General features: G+C 40.6%; 2 protein-coding genes across 7 annotated transcripts in view; one reads left to right on the top strand and one right to left on the bottom strand.

Annotated features, from left to right (window-relative positions):
- si:dkey-98f17.5 (uncharacterized) overlaps positions 1-859 on the top strand; it is a 13,059-nt gene extending 12,200 nt beyond the window's left edge. Inside the window, exons 11-12 of the mRNA XM_015972605.3 lie at positions 282-369; positions 576-859. Of these exons, the coding sequence (XP_015828091.1) occupies positions 282-369; positions 576-629 (142 nt within the window). The 3' untranslated portion in view covers positions 630-859. The remainder of the gene's footprint in view (positions 1-281; positions 370-575) is intronic.
- Positions 860-3,824: 2,965 nt separating this feature from the next.
- On the bottom strand, positions 3,825-19,134 carry LOC107393951 (apoptosis inducing factor mitochondria associated 3). Of its 6 annotated transcripts, XM_070546102.1 has the most exons (21): positions 19,080-19,111; positions 18,906-18,929; positions 15,726-15,939; positions 13,550-13,659; positions 13,287-13,396; positions 13,162-13,206; positions 12,982-13,078; positions 12,782-12,894; positions 11,163-11,249; positions 10,945-11,036; positions 10,744-10,874; positions 7,587-7,714; positions 7,288-7,359; positions 6,215-6,278; positions 6,068-6,144; positions 5,866-5,983; positions 5,679-5,777; positions 5,314-5,389; positions 5,139-5,243; positions 4,084-4,104; positions 3,825-4,001 (listed from the first exon to the last, which is right to left on the bottom strand). In XM_070546102.1, the coding sequence occupies exons 4-21, from the start codon at positions 13,656-13,658 to the stop codon at positions 3,959-3,961; spliced, it is 1,587 nt and encodes a 528-aa protein (XP_070402203.1). In that variant the 5' UTR covers position 13,659; positions 15,726-15,939; positions 18,906-18,929; positions 19,080-19,111; the 3' UTR covers positions 3,825-3,958. The 6 variants fall into 6 exon arrangements, with proteins under 6 accessions (XP_070402203.1, XP_070402202.1, XP_070402204.1 ...); XM_070546101.1 differs by having other exon boundaries at positions 18,906-19,134; XM_070546103.1 differs by lacking the exon at positions 18,906-18,929 and having other exon boundaries at positions 19,080-19,130.
- Positions 19,135-19,370: the final 236 nt, after the last annotated feature.

Raw genomic sequence — 19,370 nt, forward strand, 5'->3', positions numbered from 1 at the left:
ACTGATTTTATCCCATTCTAATTTTACTGTGAGTTAGTGCTCAGCAGTGGTGCATTCACAGACCAAAAGTATTTATTTAGGGTTCTGATTGGTCAGTCATTCCTTAAACGGATCGTGCTGAATACTGGATGCAGAATATTTTTTGAGGGGGTTTTCACTCATCAAATCTTTTTAAACTAAATTAGGACACATAAAATGTTGAATACTTATTTTGTTAGCATACAGAGATTAAATAAACAAGCAGTGAATCTGAGTCGGTTCTGTATTGTGTTTTTTCTCAGCCGAGGAAATAAAACTCTGACAAAAAAAGAGAAGAGGAAGATGGCGGAGTACAGTGATTATATCTGTGATATCGTCAAACCTAAGAAGGTGGGATGTATTCATCTTATTCTGAGATTTGATTTAATTATCAATTTTAAAGCTCAGTTTTGTATTTTAATGTGATTGAAAGTTTACACAGTAATAATTAGTAGTTTCTGTTTTCTGTATGCTACCCTCTAGTGGACAGATTTATAATCAAAGATCCTATCTCATGCTCGGTTGTAAAAAATCTCACAGTTTATTTCCTCTCACAGGCTAAATTGTACGAGTGGTACCTGCAGCAGTGTGCAGCAGAATATGACCTCTGACCCCTGGGAAGGCGGAGCAAAGTTACATGGACGTTAGCATCTTTCATCTGTTGGCATTAATATAAATAAGCAGGACTTTTTAGACGGTCGTTAAATGAAAAGCTTCAATTTTCTTCCTCTGAATCCCAGCTGAAACCTCAGATTCATCATCTCAACAGCTGATTTTTAAGTGCCTTGTTTCTACGGTGCACAGGACAAGCTATGATTGTAGCTTTTAGACAGGAACTAATTTCATAATGTGACTTTTTCAAGAGCTTTTGTAGTAATTATGTGAAATGTGCTAGAAATGGGTGTTTACGAAGCTCAGATCTACCAGTAAAGATGTCTTTGTGATGGCTGTTTTCATCAGATTCAAAACAAAACCCCAGCACAGACACGCCCCTCATTCTGACTGACATGTTACCTGAATGTGTTTATAGCTAAATAGCTGTAGTGATCACAGGTGGGACAACATCTGGGCATTACAGCTGGATTTTCTTGTCAGTTCCACCAATAATGGATCTTAACATGCAGATGGTTTTTATTGGTGTGTTAATAATTCGTCGTCGTCGTCGTCTTCCTCCGCTTATCCGGGTCCGGGTCGCGGGGGCAGCATCCCAATTAGGGAGCTCCAGGCCGTCCTCTCCCCGGCCTTGTCCACCAGCTCCTCCGGCAGGACCCCAAGGCGTTCCCGGACCAGATTGGAGATGTAACCTCTCCAACGTGTCCTGGGTCGACCAGGGGGCCTTCTGCCGGCAGGACATGCCCGAAACACCTCCCCGGGGAGGCGTCCAGGAGGCATCCTGACCAGATGCCCAAACCACCTCAACTGGCTCCTTTCGATCCGGAGGAGCAGCGGTTCTACTCCGAGTCCCTCCCGAATGTCCGAGCTCCTAACCCTATCTCTAAGGCTGAGCCCGGCCACCCTACGGAGGAAACTCATTTCGGCCGCTTGTATGTTAATAATTCGGGCTTTTTATATTTTTAGTAGAATGAACATGTTTTATAAAAACAGCATGAAGCTGGTGATCTGTGACCTCGCTGCACTGATTCTCACCTCAGTCGAGTTACTGAATCCCTCATGAATTTACCTGGTAACACCTTCACTCTTGAGTTGGTGCTGCATAAATTATGATGAATATTTATTTGTTGAACCAAGACATGAGGGGCATTATTTCCCCATAGTATGCATCTGTCCATTTCAGGGCTAAACATTAAATGCCAGTTTGATGGTGCATTTACTGGTTTAACGGCTCAGCAGTCAGTGATAACCAGTTAGTACGAGTTTACTGCAAGTTTTCACTTATGATTGTTATTTTTTTTACCTTTAGAACAAAGTTGACTTTCTAAATGTTTTCTCAGCTTTATTACCTTCATCTCAAATTTTTCAATAAAAATTGTTGTTCACTGATTTACAAAAAAATAAACGGATTTATATATTTCTTACCTAATTATTTTTTAACAATTAAAGGCATATTATGCAACTTTTTTATATTTTAAGTCATTTTCTTGAGCCAGTATGTGCTGAAATGACCCTTTACAGGGTTAATGAAAGGCCACCCGGCCCTTATCGCCCCTGTGGCAACATCAGACTGGTGGGCCGCTTTGTTGTGAATTAGAAAAAAATTGAGTTCACATATCTGGCGCTGCACTCTGTTTCCAGCATGTTCTAGATCATGAACATGGCTGATTTGTTTAATTTAGTGATGAACCACTCCTGTAGACACTAATGAAGGCTGGGGAGATGTTTCAGTAGTTAGATTAAGGTGTTAAAAAGATGAACGCACAGCGAGGAGATAAGTTTTGCTATTGGTTCTACAAATGGACACTAGGGGGTGCTAAAAGCAAGCCAAAACTGCCTTTAATATTTTAAATTTGCATTCAGAGCTTCATTTCTTACATCAGAACCATAAATAGTGACTTTAGCTGTAAGATATTTAAACTATTTAAAAAATTATATATATAAACTCACTGGGAAACCGAATTTGCAACTTGTCAAACATTCAGTAAAACATAGTTGAAAATGGGGTCTTAAGATCGGATAGCAAGAAAATAAATAAAAAATATTTGGATATGAGTTTTAACTATGTTCATAATAAAGTCCCACTATTCCAAATGATTGATTGTAAAATGAATTTTATTTATACTTTGATATGAATGTATTAAGGATGCTAAACCCTGATCACATTTCGTTATTCAGTAGGTACAAAATATGCCATTTGTCTCCTAAAACTCCACATCCACAGATTATTTTCTGGATTTAACTTTTCATCTGTTTTAATAAAGTAACTTGATTTAAAAAATCCAACAATTGCGTATTTCTTTCATAGAAATCATTTACTCAAAAGACTAAGAGATTAAAAAGAAACAAGACAGCAGCATTTGTTGGATCACCTTTATTTCCATAGTTTAGTTAGAGTTTTGGGCATTTTTGTTAGAGACTTGAGGGTCAGGGGTCAAAGATGTGAGGATCTTTGTTTCTCCAGGATGTAATCAGATATCTGCCTGGTGGTTTCAGAGCAGAATGTAAATAATCACTTGTGGATTTCCAGGAGTTCGTATTAAAGTGACTGTAAAAGGACCAGTTAGCCCAGGCCTCAGATCTCAGTTCCCTGAGTTTGTAAAATCCCAATGGAGGTAAAATACCAAGAAGCTACTTTTGCATTCATCTACAGGAGTTATTGCTCTTTGAAAAGTACACAAATCTAATGCACAAGCAAATGATTAGTATCATTAAAAATATGATGCTTTACTTGCAAGGCGTCTAATACAAAGAGGTACGTTGTAGTTCAGACAATTGTTTCCAGATTAAAGCTGTTTGCATGTTAGCGACATAGCTGCATTCATGGTTTTGTTGAAGTAACTTGGTTTGGCTGCAAATTAAAAAGTTTCAACTTTATTTCTACATTAAACATTCACTACTTTGGGGCTTCATTTAAAAGATCTCATGCATATCTAAAGTCTGTATGCAAGCACTCATCCAATCTGTGCCTCAGTCGCTCTTTTGTTGTTACAGTGCATTCAGGATTATACGTATATACAATGTTATACAAAACTGCCAATGCCCATTCATGGCTTCCTACTAACAAAAGGTACAAGATGCACCAGCACAGAGGCTGGGGCGGATATTGCTTGGTTCTGGAACTAAAACAGTTCAGCTTGTCACATTAAAGTGTCTCTGGAACAAAAGGAGTTGTCTTCTGCACACAAAGCCATGTTCCCAGTGTGTGTGTGTGTGTGTGTGTGTGTGTGTGTGTGAGAATAAAATAGGATAGCTGCTCAGTGTCCCAGCACCAAATGTGTCCATATTGAGGTGTCCAGGGGCCTTTGGGTCTTTTTCAGGTGTGAATTCAGTGAGAGCCTTTGTCAATCAGCCAAGAAATGTCTCCAGTCCTGCAACACAAAATACTTCAATCAGATCGAGTCTCAGTGGACGTCCGTCTGAAAACAGACGAGAGCTGGAGTGTTTCCATACTTGCCGAGCCGCGCTAACATCCTACAGATTTTGTTTGCATTAACGGGAAAGACACAAGAAGACATGAGGAACACTGTGGTTATATGATACAAACATTCAAAGAAAGCATAAAGTCTCATGTTTAAGGGCAAACTATGCAAATTTTCGTATTTTATATAATTTTTTGAGGCAGTTTGTACTAAAGTGACTGTTTACAGAGTTAATGAGATGTCACTCAGACCCCCACTGCACTTTGTGGCCAGAATATCACACTTGCAACTTCAGAGTGCCAGTCTGGTCTTTTGGACTTAAACAAAAGTGGAGCTGACATGCTTTGCGCTGCAGTCTGCCTCCAGCATGTTTCCTGCATGTTTTAGATCATGAACACAGCTGATTTGTTTGATTTAGTGATGAAGCGATCCTGTAGACACAAATGAAGACTGGGAGACATTTCAGCTGTTAGATTAAGGTGTTAAAAAGAACGCACAGCGAGGAGATATTTTGCTTTTGGTTCTACTAAATGGACACTAGGGGGTGCTAAAAGCAAGCCAAAATGGCCTAGTCTCCCTTTAAATATGAACATAAAACTGAGTCATTTTTAAAATCTTTAAAATGTATTTAATCAATTAGAATTTTGTATTTTAAAAGGTTTAAACTTTAGTATAACAGGTATGAATAGTGTTTATAAAGTGTTACAATAGATTATCAAAATAAAAACTAATGAATAAAAAAATGGCATTTTGTACATCCTCTGTGATGCGAAGGAAAATGTTTAAAACCCACAAGAAGATTTGTAAAAATACTTTTGAACTTGAATTTTTTAATTTTCTATATATCTGGTCTGTTAGTTGCTGCAGTTTCTGTGGGAAAGTCTGGATTGGCTTAAAAACAATGCAAAAGAAAAACAACCACGTGCGTTACTATAGTTTTCTCCATATTTCTGATCATTTTCATGTAATTTCATTGGATTCAAGTCCCACACCTACCCAATAAGGGTACTTTTTAATAACAAGTCATTTGTCCCTCCTAGGCTAACATAAACTTTAACCAGATTTGAATCTGAAACGGAAACTCACTCTACATCCCGCTTCCTAATTGTCTTTCCGGATCCCAGCACCTCTGCGACTCGGGACGCAATGGGATCATAGTTCATGCTAGCCACAGCAACCACCTCCTCACCCCTGTAAAGAAGGAAAATCACCCCAAATAAGTGACTGAAACAAGGTTAAATGTGTCAATTAAGTTTATCACCTGGTATAAAATGCAACAAATCGCAGTTCATCCAGATCCCCTTGAATGATGACATCATCAAATCCATCACCATAACCTACACAAATAAAAAGAAAAGTAATTACTGCTTAAATATCTTAATCTGTGCCACCTGTCCTTGGTTTTTATGATGTAATAATCAGTTCAATCAATGAAGGGGGAAGTTTTCTACAGGAAGTCATCTCAAAATGTTTCATTGAGGCTGCAACAAACTAAACTTCCTCCTTATCTGCTTCTTTCTATGCCACCAGTGACTTTATGTTTAAACATTGATGATAAATCTCCCATTTAGCCTTTGACTTCAATCTGATGCTACGTATCATCGTAGCTTTATTCATTCTCCCTACCTGCATAGCGGATGGTCTTCCCAAACATGGCTGACCAGAAATAAGGCACAGTTGTGATCTCAGTGGATCTGCCCATCATGCTGAGTGCTGCCACTCTGCCTGTCAGCCAGGATAAAAGAATAAAAACACTTGATGCATTTACATTTGAGTCGCATCTGCAGCCTGGAGGATGCTGTGACACACTCACCGTGCACATGAGCCATCTGCCAGTGAGGGATGTTCACCTTCTTGTTGTTTCGAGGTGGGAAAGGAAACACCACCACATCTCCCCCGGCAAAGACCCCATCAACATTTGTCTGCATCGCCTGCAGTGGACGAAAAGGTCAGAGACAAAAACAGGAAGGAATTAAAAACAACACCTGATAGACTTTCTCTCAGTCCCTCTGCACCTTATTGACAGTGATGAAGCCCTTGGAGTCCAAGTGGATGCCACTCTGTTTCAAGAAGCTTGTAGCAGGAACGCTTCCTGCAGAAGAACAGGTTAAACGTGGAGATAAATGAAAGATTAAACATGGTGCATTTATTAATCTGCTTACCTGCTCCAATGACACACACATCTGCCCTCAGGACCTTCCCACTCTTCAGTACAACCTCTTTGAGCTGTGCAACATGTAATGGAAAGGGTTCATGTACACTTAGAACTGAAATCTGAGCTTCTGCATGCATTAAATATAATTTGGTATTACTCTGTTTCCTCTTTTATACAAAGAACATCTTAAATTTTTAGTTATTAAAATATGTTGATGAACAACCCTTTTTTTTTAGAATCCTTGTACTTGACATATAATGTAACAAGCTTCTCTGCTGTGGCCCCCAGACTCTGGAAATCTCTCCCCCTGAGCCTGTGATCAGTGGACTCAGTGAACTCCTTTAAAAAAACAGCTGAAGACTCACTTGTTCAAGCTGGCTTTTGTATGACCTTCATCACCACTCTCTTTATTCTGCTCTCCCCACCTATTCCACCTTCCTCAGGATCCACTGATTTCCATCTTTCCTGTTCTCTCTCTCTCTTTCTTAACATTTTTGATCACAATTGCCTATTTTTGCTCATTTTAATATATTTTTAAACATTTTCTAAATGCTTTTTTATATTTTTGCATTTTTTTGTTTTTGAAGCACCTCGTGATTTTTATTTTGAGAGGCGCTATAGAAATGATATTTTCTTCTTCTTCTTCTCTATCCTTCCTTTCAGGAGTTTTACGCCATTATTCTTTTTAGTTTATTGTGTTGTTTAAGGATCTAATGTGAGTCCATCTAACTGGTAGACATGAATAAATGAAGAATTTTTCTATTCAAATAGTTGATTTTCCATGTCTTTTAATGTTCAGCAGCACCCCCTGGTGGCCAAACATTTCTTGACAAAAACAATCACTATTATGCAGTGGAAAGCTGCTCAGTACAATCATTGAGTCAAATGTTTTTCCTGCATAATATATTTTGTTTAATATGAGTTTATTTTTTCCAATAATTTAAAGCAATAGCTAACCTTCAAGGTTTTAAAGGTAACCTATTTTTGGTTAGTTATTGTGTTATTTTCTGCTGTTACTGATGAGGAGGGAGCAGTGCATCTAAGCAACATGTCATGCTGTTTCTCTCACTTTCTGAATACCTGTCCATGATGACCAATCATCTCCGCCACCTCGTTCAGCATGTAGAACTTCACCCTGTTTGTCTCAAATAGCTGCAAGCACACACAGTCACGCATGAAAACCACATCACAGCCCCAGGATCAATCGCTGCTAATGAAAAGCTCTCACACTCTGCTCTGTCCTGCACTATTGACCAGACAGAAAATAATGTGATTTGCATTTTCAACAAGGACCTCCCTCTCAGGCAGACTGCTGATGGTGGTATTATGGGCATGCTTCATGATGCATAAAGCTTGATTTCCCAGGAGCGTGTCTTTACCTTCATTATGGCTTTCCCTACTTTCTCCCCAAGAGCTTTTTTAAAGGGAACGGTCTCGACCCCGATGACTGAGACTGAGTGGGCCTTGTCAGTCAGAGCTGCAGCCACCTCCAGTCCTGCAGACACAACTTTAGGATTATTCAAGTTACCTAGTGCAGAATGATACAAGGAAGTGACCAATCAAAGGAAAAGTAAACCAGCAGACCACTTAGTGAATGCCTTGTTCATCCTAATCTCTTCTGAATTAGTCAGAAACGTCTTAATAACACGAGAAAACAAAACAAGTATAAATTACTCCCAGTTTTCACATTAGATAGATAATCTTGTAAAAAAAATTCAGTCGGTTTAAAGGTGCATGATGTAAGAATGACATATTGTGGTCAAATGTGGGTACTGCAGTCCATGTATTAAAGCAAGAAGGTCAGCTCTCTGTCACTCCCACCCTTTCTTTTGCAATATTCATGCTGGTTGGCAGTTATCGATCAGTGTCAGAAGATTCTAGATGACGAGTAAAGAAGAGTCATACGGAGTAAAGCCACATTTATACTTCTTTGTCAGCTACATGAGGGAGATACACGCACACACTGACAGAGACATTTTGCCTTCGGACTTCTCTGTCTCCTGGGGAGTGTTGCAAAGCAACTCTCCGCCAGGACAACAGAGGGCGTAGCGCTGTTCTATGGTATCCTGTCATGTATCCGGTCCAAAATATTGTGTTTATATTGTGGGGTTATTTTTTTGTATTGACGAGACTTTTTAACACAGATAAATTTGTTTCTCATCCTCCTCCACCTCTTCATGCACTCGCCACCTCTTAACCCACGTTTCTCGTCAAATAAAACGCTTGCTGCGTATCTTTTCTCTCCTCCAGTGATGGGGGAATAAAACGGTCATATTTTTAGAGTTTTTCTGCGACGTATTCTTCAAGCCGCTCCGTGTCTGTCACTAGATATCCTCGGCTCTCTATGTTTTTAAGGGCGCAATGGCGGTGCTGTAGACGACAGCGTCGTCCCGACCAATCACAAGCTTGCGTTCTCTGTCTCGACAGACAGATGTCTAAAAAAGAGAGCTCGACTCCGTCCATCCTTGCAAGCCTGCTGGAGAGCCCTCGCAAGAACAATGGCGTTGCGTGCCTCCATCCCAACACAGACGGAGAAGTATAAATTAGGCTCAAGTTGATCAGTAAATGAATATATTTCATTGTATTATCATGATTTTGGTCATTAAAAAAAGTAACATGAGATACATTTACAGCCAACTATTATTATAATTCACCGTTAGCATTGTTAGCTCAACATTAGCTTTTAGCTATCTTTAGAGTAAAACAAATAGATGGTGTGGCTTCATGGGGTTACGAAATACAATTTTGGAGTTTTAACTAGATAATCTTTCCACAACTCTGCCACTTTTTGCTGGCAGGTGTTAAATTACAAATGCCGGTGTCAGTACAAGATCTGCTCGGGTGCAAGATTGGCTCGGGGTCCTTCGACTGCCGATGACATCAAAGTACGGCAAACCCACTTGGACAAAATACACTACACATCTATAGTGTTGGAAAGAATTTAGCAGTTTCGTTATTAAAATAATGTTTCTTAAGACGTAAGTTTGTGTTTATAATGGTGTTTGTAAAATAGACACTATATTTTATTCATAATGTTGAATTCCTCTTTGAGCACATCCCTTGAAGGATCATAGGTATTAGCAACACCTGTGAAATTGTATTTGCAGGAAAGAAGTGTGTCCCGTTTATTGAAGTATTTTGTGTTTAGTTTTTGACCTTTTGTCAATGCGTAGTTCAGTTACGCTCATAGCTGCTAGCCAAAACTCTGGAGTTAAAAGTTTTCTGGCTTTACTAATATACCTGTCTGTACTTATTTGATTGATGGTAGTTTTACTTTCTATTAGACTCCAAATGTAATCATTTGACACGTTTCTAATTCATAATTTGTAATAATGAAATCGGTGATATTAGCATTAGCATTCCTATGGGTTTTTCCACGTATATTAGCATTGCGCTAACCACTCGCTGCCAAATTGCAGCCTTTGCGATTAGAAAATCTCCTTTTGTCACATCGCAATTTAATTGCACATGCAGTTAATCGTTCAGCCCTAATATACATGCAGCTCTATGCTAAAAGTGTATTTTCAAAGAGGTAATGATGGATTTCTTTGTAAAAGTTGTCCATCTTTCTGTCACGTTTGGAAGGATGGAGATGGTGGACCATGTGTGGTGGGGGTTCCGGAGGCAGAAGAGCAGGCAACGGATGAAAAAATAAAAATGGTTTAATTAATATGGCAGGTAGGATGGTACAGCAGGAGCAAACGTAACACGGTGAAAACAACAATGATCTGACAACTGACAGGAGCAAAGAGGGAGGTATATATACACAAGGGAATCAGGAACACATGGGCAGAGTAATGAGGGACAGGTGAGAACAAGAAGGGTAATCAAGGCAGGAGAGACACAGTCAGGGAGGCCGGGGTGGATCATGACACTTTCCAACAGAAAGATTTGCCTGGACCAACGTAACGTGATAACAACGTAACGTGATTACGTAATTCCGTAAGGTTCATGTTCAGCCAATCAACTACTTTGACGTCATCGGCAGTCGACGGACCCCTAGCCGATCTTGCACCCGAGCAGATCTTGAACAGACACCGGCACAGATCTGGCAAATTTGCAAGCTCACATATGATTAGCTCTGGAAACAGGAAGTATGGAGGGAAGGGTGGTAAACAAAGACTACATCCCTCTTTAGCAATTTAAAAAAAGGAAAACCTGGAAACCCTCCAGCCTACTCAGAAGGAAATCTGTTTGAATGTAACTTTCTTTCCAACATGATAGAGATATTAGACTGTTTTGTGATTATTTTACAGTAAAATTCTTATTTATTGCACCTTAAATTAATTTAACAAACTGTTGCAGTTTGTTTTTGTTTACTTTATCATACGTTTTGGAAGATTAATCACTAGATCAGGGGAGAATTGCTCAGGGATGTTACTCAACAACCAGCTTTTTTTGTCCTTTACAAAACTAAAACAATGTTTTCTTTGAGTATTTAGATTTAGGGGCTTTTTGGTCATGTTTGGCCCTTAGTTGTCATCCATAAACTACCCAGATGTCAGGATTTTATTCACATCGGTGCCTATGTCTCACCGACGAATGATGTCCCAACTATCACAGCGTTCTTGTTGTTGGCCAGCCTTGCCACACTGTTAGCATCCTCAGGAGTCCGGAGGTGGAACACATTCCTGACATCTTTACCCTTGTAGTTCATCGCTTTGGGTCTGAAGCAGCAAAAATGAACAAATCACTTATCATAATAGACATTTGCAATTACAAAAAGATTTTTCCTACTTGCTTCCTGTAGCAATAAAGAGTTTCTTGTACTCCATCCTTAAGCCATCTTCAAATAAGACAGATCGAGTCTTCACATCTACAGCTACAACCTAAAGTAAGTATGGCATTAGTGGGATTTTAGAGATATTTTAAATTAAATATTAATGGAAGACATTATTATAAATTATCTGACTACATCTTTGACCCATATGCTTGAGAGGTCGCCTCTCACTCACCTCTCTCTCTGTGAACAGTTCGATGTCGTGGTCCTGCAGGAAGTCGATGGAACGTAGCCTCAGCTGCTCTGCTGTGCTATCTAAGGACTGAGGACAAGCAAGTTAGCGCTGAGTAAATACAAACAAAAAGTCTTACCACAGAACAACACAGTCTAGAAATATGACATCCCAAAATGATTAACTTTCACATCTTTACACTGAAGTTGTTTTAGGTTCTGTAAAATAAAAACTTCTGTTTTTATTTTACATTATAAACTCTTTGAGCTTATAACTGCAGAGCGAGTTTTCATTGTATGATTTGGTTTTATGGGTTTGCATTGAAGCTGCTCTCCAAAGAGCTCCTGTTTTAGCAGCACCATGTCATGTTCTGTGTCCCTGTGGTCCCCAGCCCCCTCCAGGTTCCCTCATGTGTCCCCTTGTGTTCTCCATCCCTCTCTAGGTTCCCCTTATGTGTCTCCTTTAGTGTGGGTGTTTTCCTTCTCCACTTGCTTATTTCTCCCTCACTCCTCAGGTCTTTAGTTATTTATATTTTGATTCTCCTGTGCCCTGAGGCTTTTAGGTTTATTTATGTAGTCTCATAGGTTATGGCTTATTCCCCTCCCCTGCTTAGTTTTCCCTTCCCATTTGGTTTATTTATTTCGTCAGGCTCTCCTCTGGTTCTCTCTCCCCACGCACCTGCTGCTCGTTTCCTAATCACCCAGCCCCTGTGTATAAAACCCTGTCTTGTCTCTCAGTGGCTGTTTCAATTCAGGGTCTGCATGCTTCGTCGGACTGATTCGTCGGCCGGTTACGTCACAGCGCCGCGACTAGGCCTGTCCCAATTCGAAGACTCCTTCAAATGCGGTCGACGAATCCGACCTTCTTTTCGCCTGTATGAAGGATGGGTCTGGTGTATCCTTCAATGGTTTACATTTCAGGGCTGCGCAGTGGCTAGAGCTGTTGCCTTGCAGCAAGAAGGTCCTGGGTTCGATTCCCGGCTTGGGATCTTTCTGCATGGAGTTTGCATGTTCTCCCTGTGCATGCGTGGGTTCTCTCCAGGTGCTCCGGTTTCCTCCCACCGTCCAAAAACATGACTGTTAGGTTGATTGTTCTGTCTAATTTGTCCTTAGGTGTGAGTGTGTGTGTGCATGATTGTTTGTCCTGTGTGTCTCTGTGTTGCCCTGCGATGGACTGGCTCTCTGTCCAGGGTGTACCCCGCCTACTTGCCTGTTGACTGCTGGAGATAGGCACCACGTTGGCCGAGTAGGCTGGGTCCTTCGAAGGATGCAGACCCTGAATTGAGACACAGCGAGTGTGTGTCTGTCCATTGTCGTTGTCAGTGTTGTTCTATTCCTCCTCGTGAAACTCTAGGTTTTGCTCATCAAAGAGCTTTTTGTTTTTGTCAGTCGGGCTCCTGAATTTAGGCTTGGCTTCCTGCCCCTTTTTGGATTTTTGGACATTGACTCCTAATAAAAGGATTTTACGTTTTACTACGCTCCTGCCTTGTGTTGTTCTGGGTTTCTGCATCTTGGGTCCTGACCTCCTGGCTCAAACGTGACACACCTCTGCAGAATGTTATGCCACCATCTTGGCAAAAGCAGCTGGGTGTCAGCGTGTACAGTCTGGGTCTGTGTACAAACCTTACTCAGTTTAGGCCTGTCGTACGGAGGGTGTCTGTCCATGGTGCACATCACGATACGATCAGTGAAGCTCTCCTGCCTCAGCGTCTCTGCACACACCAGAGCAGCCGGACCTGCTCAGCAGCAACAACATAAAAACTCAGCTTTGAAAATGAACAGATTTTAAATAAGCTGAAAGAAAAATGAAGTAATGCAGCAACCTGAGCCGATGATGAGAACGTGGCTGAAGCCTGAGCTGGAGTTAATGACGGCTGAGCACCGAGCCATTGGTTTTAATCTTTTCTGTGACTGAAGAGCCTGGAAATATATTTTAAAAAGATCCATGACCGCTTTTGCTCACTCCCTTTCAAAACTCCTCTACATTCTTACCTGTTTCTTACCTGCTTGTTTGCACGAATGATCACCTTTTCCTTTTCCACTCTGACCTGGAGCAAACAGACATGATGCGTGCATCTAAAGACACGTCCCAGAGGAAATGTGTTGAGACATCAATGAGGAGGCTCACCTGGAAGGTTGGCAGACTGTCCAGACCTGGGAAGTCCTCAATGTCTCCTGTTGTGATGTTGAAACACGCGCCGTGCCAGGGACAACGCACGTGTCCTTTAGATAGCACACCTGGAATGAAGTCAAATACACACTGTTATGTTTGATTATATGTGTTAATTAATGAATTTGTTTGTTTGCTTATTTGGCAGACTCTTTTATCCAAAGTGACATACAGTTGTTAACCTGCAGGGCCTATTGTGTTACAGTAATTAGGTGACTCACCTTTGACCAGTGGGGCTCCATAGTGAGGACACTTGTGGCCCATGGCGGAAAACTCTCCATGTTCTTTGATCAACAAAGCTCTGCCACTTCCCAAGTCCACCTCCCTCATTCTGGTTCAAACGCAAAAACAAGGTGGGAGTTTATCCTTAGTAGAAACAGAGAGCCAAAGGACAACTACTGAGCAGCTCTTCAGACATGCAACTTTTTATCAGGGCAAGTCCTCTAACCTCCTTAGACTCCGTTAGTGTACATTTCACTTAAACAGAATAAAGACAACATGTTTTAATTAAATTATAATAGTTCTGTGGTTGATTCAAAACATGTTCATGAAGTTCTTTGCACTAAATCCCTCTCACATTAAGTGATTTTTGCTCAATTCCATTTTAGTTGTTTTTATAACACAGAAAAGGTTTTTTTTTTTAACTTTGCTGACAGTTTCACTTGCGAAGTGACGCCACCATCAGCATCAGCTCTTAGGAAGTTTTGCAGTCGGCAAACGAAACTGTCAGCAAGGTAAAAAAAACTTTTCTGTGTTATAAAAAAGAATTATAAATGGAATTGGAAACTAGACACAGCAGGAACATACCAAAGAGATTTCTGCTCAAATCTTGACATTTTCAGAACCTTTCAGAATGAGCTGCTTCAGGGCTCTGTCACTTACACACTAGCATCGGCTCCACTCTGATTTGCCCTCCACACCATGGTGTGCGCTCCACACTGCCTTAGGAATGCGGACATGATGGAGCACATCAGCAGTCTCCAAAATGGGTGCAAAAAATAGATATCAGCGATGTCACGAGTGCATCTCCGAGCACATCGGTGGGGCAAAAAAGAGCAGAGAAGTCTGCGGTGTCTCCATTATCAAACAAAAGTGGCCTGAGCAGTCTTGCTTTTGGAAACTCTGATACCCGCTTTGCTGTGTTTGGCAGCACTGTGTGTGTGTGTGTGTGTGTGTGTGTGTGTGTGTGTGTGTGTGTGTGTGTGTGTGTGTGTGTGTGTGTGTGTGTGTGTGTGTGTGTGTGTGTGAGAGAGAGAGAGAGAGAGAGAGAGAGAGAGAGAGAGAGAGAGAGAGAGAGAGAGAGAGAGAGAGAAATGGCTTCAGTCAAAGGCTCGTTAACTACACAGCATCCAAAATTATAATTTATCGCGCATCCGGGAAGCCCTGCTGATTCTGTCTGCCAATCGGACGCTCCCTCCAATGGTAGGCATCAATTTGAACTGGCCAACAGGTCAGCGGTGTTGGTGTTGACCAGTTCGGCTCCAGGCCTCGGGAAGAGGGCTGAAAAGACATCCGGCTGTGCATGGGAAAATCCAAGGCTATGAGAACACGCCAAACCCAGTCCAGGCACAGCAAAGCTGATGCTGGTGTGTAAGTGCCATAAGAAAACAAACCAGAGTTGACCATGCCCACCCACCCCTAACTCAGGCTGCTATAAGCTGAGAAGCTCTGATATCTTGGAGGGGCTCTGAGTAGAGCCGCTGCTCCTCTGGCCTGGAGAGCTGAGGGGGTGTTCTATGCAACACTTCACAAACAGGGACTATTTGAAACAGCTTGTTTTAGGCTCATAATTCCTAAATCCAAACTTTTTGACAGATAAAGAATGAATGGATCTTATTTGACGTTTGTAGTGCTCATAGAAGCAGTAGAGACCCATGTGGCTGCACAAAAGGATGCAAAAGGTCAGTTTTGCATAAAATGTTCTCTTTTAAAAAGAACACAACAAAACATTTTGACAGGTCATTCCACACAGAATGTGGTTTTGCCAGATTAATAAACAAACCCCTCCCAATTACTTTGGTAATGGTTCTATACAAACGGGGCTTTCTCCAGATGGTTATTAATGCTATTGCTCTTCTCCACCTGGTGATTCATAAAAGCATGGCCATTTGGGACTTTATATTGTACAAATGCAAAATAAAACCGAACAACATCTAACTTGTATTTAATGGTTATTGTGATCGTACTGAATGAGTCATTTTAAGTGCCATGGACACTTGTGTATATTTTAAAGTTATAGTATTCCAGCCCCTTGTTTCATATAAGTTCATACTAATGCATCTCTAGTGAGAATGCTATAATCCTAATCAGGTCCTTTTCATCATTACATTAGGATGGAAATAATGGATCAATAAGAAACATCTCCACGAGCCTGAGAAGTATTTGTTGTGTTCTTACTGTCCATTTTCCAGGTCTTTAATGTGACACACGGACGCCTCCACATAGTCTCTGGATTTGTGGCCAGGCGGCAGCAGCGTGGGGTCGTCATCAGAGCCGTGCCCCAGAGCCCCGTTAGGTCTGCAGTCAGCAAAGGGACTGGCTTTTCCATTAGGCGACAGGCCGTCCACCTCTTTTTCTTTGTCCAGGTGAGAGAGCTCCACTTTAACTTCAACTGCTCAACACAAAGCATGCCTTCCTTAGAAACCAGTAACACACAGTGCAATCAGTTCCTGTCAATGGATAGGTAGTGTTTAAGGAAATAATGTTTTTATGGACAGATTGTTACCCATTACTATTGATGGCTATTTACCCCTGTCCTCTTTTTCTGTTATTTCTGTCCTTCAGTGCTTTGGAAAAGTAATTTCCCTTTAGGCAAAGAGAGTGGGTCAAACTGACTGAAATCTCTTCATGTGAAACAAATTAAAGGGGAAAGCAGAACTTTGAAAGGACAAGCCGGTCTGAGATTAGCTTTGATTGAACTTTTTTATGCAAATAACAATTTTTCATTGGAAAAAAGTAAAACAGTTATACATTTTGTGTGAAAAGATGTTCTATGTATAAAATAACCTGATTGTATTATTAAATCTGGGTGATCTGGGATAGAAAATGACCTACTGACAGGAAAACGATGCCTTTGCGCTCATGTGAAATGCAACTGAGAAGATGTTTTTATCTGTTGTATGTTTTTAGCAGTACACAGGGTGCTGCTGTTGGTGCTGCATTGGTGAACATTAAGAAAATGGTTGTGTGACTCCACTTTTTTCACAGCAGCAAGCTTTATCTGTTCGGCTGGAAAAATGTGCTGATCATCCGGTTCCTTTGCAGTAATCTGGCTGGAATGTTGTCCTGCTGAGCAAGTCTTAATTAAAATCAATGGAAAATCATAATAGTGAGAGCAATTGCAACAGAAAGGAAAGGGAAGGCTTTCTGCAGCTAAAGAGAATCTCCTGTAACGCTCCGCTCTGAAGGAGACGCTGCTTCACTGATCAGGTCATCTGGTTATGTGTCAAAAACGTCTTCAGTGATTTTTGTTTAATAATCCACACTCAGAGCTCTGATGCCAATGGGACATTTTCCTGGTCAAAAACACCAAAGTTTATATCATGCATCACTTCCTTGCATCAAAAGTCTTTCAGCACATGTTTATGTGAATTACCTAACCGTGTCTTTTATTGTCTTGTAGCTTTAGAGCCACAACAAAGTCTAGAGAATTTACCAGAAGCATCAGTTTGAGTCTCAGTTTAGAAAACTGCTGACATAAACCTAACCCGAGTTTTACTGTAATTAAAATGCCATTGATGTTATTTTAGTGAGGACTGAATTCAGCTGTATTTTGGTGCATTTTGATATTAATCGTTTAACTAGTTGATCAACTGCGCAGTAGAGCATTTTAATATTGCAGCATGAACCAAACTTACCTGAAAAAACACCAAATCAAAAACATTTTAAATGAAATATTTTAATTTTATTTTTGTCATTGTATTCTATTTTAATTCTTGTGGTAAAAAAAATGCAAAAGCTTTCATAATTTTGCAAAAAAATATTTTATTTAACACTGATGGTGTTTTCAGCTGCCTGCGCGGTGGATTCAGGTAAGTTTTTCTGTCCCGCATTTTTGTTCTTCGTCCACAACCAGTTGAAACTTTTCCAGCATAATTCATTCTGGCTCAACTGGGTTGATGTTCGTGTATTGACACAATAAATTGAAAGAGCAGTACGTTACCTCGAAGCAAACACTAAAATGAACACAAGCGCGGCTTTGATGCACGTTCCTGTCTCAGTTTGTAATCCTCTTTACTGGAAACAGCAAACAGATTATTAGTCTGCCTCCCACTCTGTGCTGTAGGACTGAGAGGGTGATGATTTGGAGGCAGCAGATTTGAGATCTGTCATCTTTCATAACAACAACAGTCTTTTTAATGGATTTAAAATAGATGACTGGATGTGTCAATGCACAAACACCACATGTTTTCAAATAAAAAAAATCTTGGTTGTGTTTATTCAGTTACAAATTCCAACAGGGACTAACTAATGGTCAAATTTGGTAAAATAATAATTAGTGAGACTTGTCTCTTAAAGGTGTGGGACAGTCGTTTCATCAATATATTTGCAGTGGTCTCAAGTAGAAATGAATGCCTTGCAAGCTGAACTCAGGGGAAAAAACTTGAAGCGCCTGGATCAGCTTGGTGGAGTCTGCTGGAGTAGAGAGTAGCAGAACACGACAGTGGAGTCTTATTTCCTGATATTTGGACATTTCCCTCTGATTGGATAACTGCAGTGTGGCTACCACTACCTCTGTTTGCCCTAAGACACTGATGTTTTATCTCCACAAATACCACAAGGCTGGAGGAGCTTCTGCCGTGTGGCTGATTTGCTAACACTAATGTTAGCTTCTGCTAGCGGAGATGTTCTTTGCTATTTCCTGGACACTAAACCAACAACATCCTTCCATTCTGAGTCAAGATGGGTGAGTCCATGTGTGTTAAGTGACAGTGTCGTGTAGATCTGTCATGAGACCCAAAGTTTCACCATCTATTTTCTATCAGAAGCTAATGCAGGAGATAGTTGTAGGAGACTAATTTTTTTTAGCCTGCATGACAAACTCTGAGTGACTGATTATAATTAGATTAAATGCTTTTCAGTGTTCCACACTTTTAAACGTTTTATTAATTAAACTATACTTTAGAAACACATTAAATGCTAACTGTTCTCACCTTGAGCTGACGTTTGATTATTGTTGGGATGTATTTGGTATTTTTAGCCACTTTCCTCATCAACTTACCTGAATTTTTGAATGTAAACAACCAAAACAAAACGTAAGTGTAGAAAGGACTGCAGAACAAATAGGTTTGTGTAAGAAAACCAATTAAAACAAAAATTTAAATAATTTCTTAAAGTAAAATTGATCAAACTGGAATCAGTAACTTAATATAAAACCAAAACACTTAAAGATAAAACTTTGATGAACTTGAGACAAACAACATAATCTGAGGATTGAACAAAATAACAAACTAAACCAAAAACACGACTAAACTAACAGGCAAAACTTTAGAGAAAATCATCTACAAAAGCACTGGCGGTGCCACATTTGTTTGCTTGAATTTGATGTGAATTGACTGAAGGTGGAACTTTGCTCACCTGGTTTGGGTTTAGAGAAACATCCTCCCATGGTGGGCCCAGGAATGAGGATGCCGAAGGGGAGGGAGGGAGGGAAGGAGGGATGGAGGAGAGGAAGGAGAGGGGTGGTTAGATCCTTGGGTCTGTCTGCCTGGTGAGGAGGAAACAATAACGCAGAACCGATGGTTTGAAAACCTGCAGGTCCAAGATGGCCATCGCACACGCCAGCTTCTCCATGTAATCTGTGTTTACTAGGAGAGAGAGAGAGAGAGAGAGAGAGAGAGAGAGAGAGAGAGAGAGAGAGAGAGAGAGAGAGAGAGAGAGAGACAGTATCAGAAACACACACACACACACACTGATGTAGCTCACACGTTTGCAAAAGTGTAAGGTCTAACTGAAGGATAAAGAGCCCTGTCATTAAGCAATAAAAACATACATATATGACTTCTCTTGCCACATGCTGGTGCAGTTACTGTTGCTTCTTAG

This window comes from Nothobranchius furzeri, chromosome 17 (assembly GCF_043380555.1).
Source record: "Nothobranchius furzeri strain GRZ-AD chromosome 17, NfurGRZ-RIMD1, whole genome shotgun sequence".
In the NCBI taxonomy this organism is placed as follows: Eukaryota; Metazoa; Chordata; class Actinopteri; order Cyprinodontiformes; family Nothobranchiidae; genus Nothobranchius; species Nothobranchius furzeri.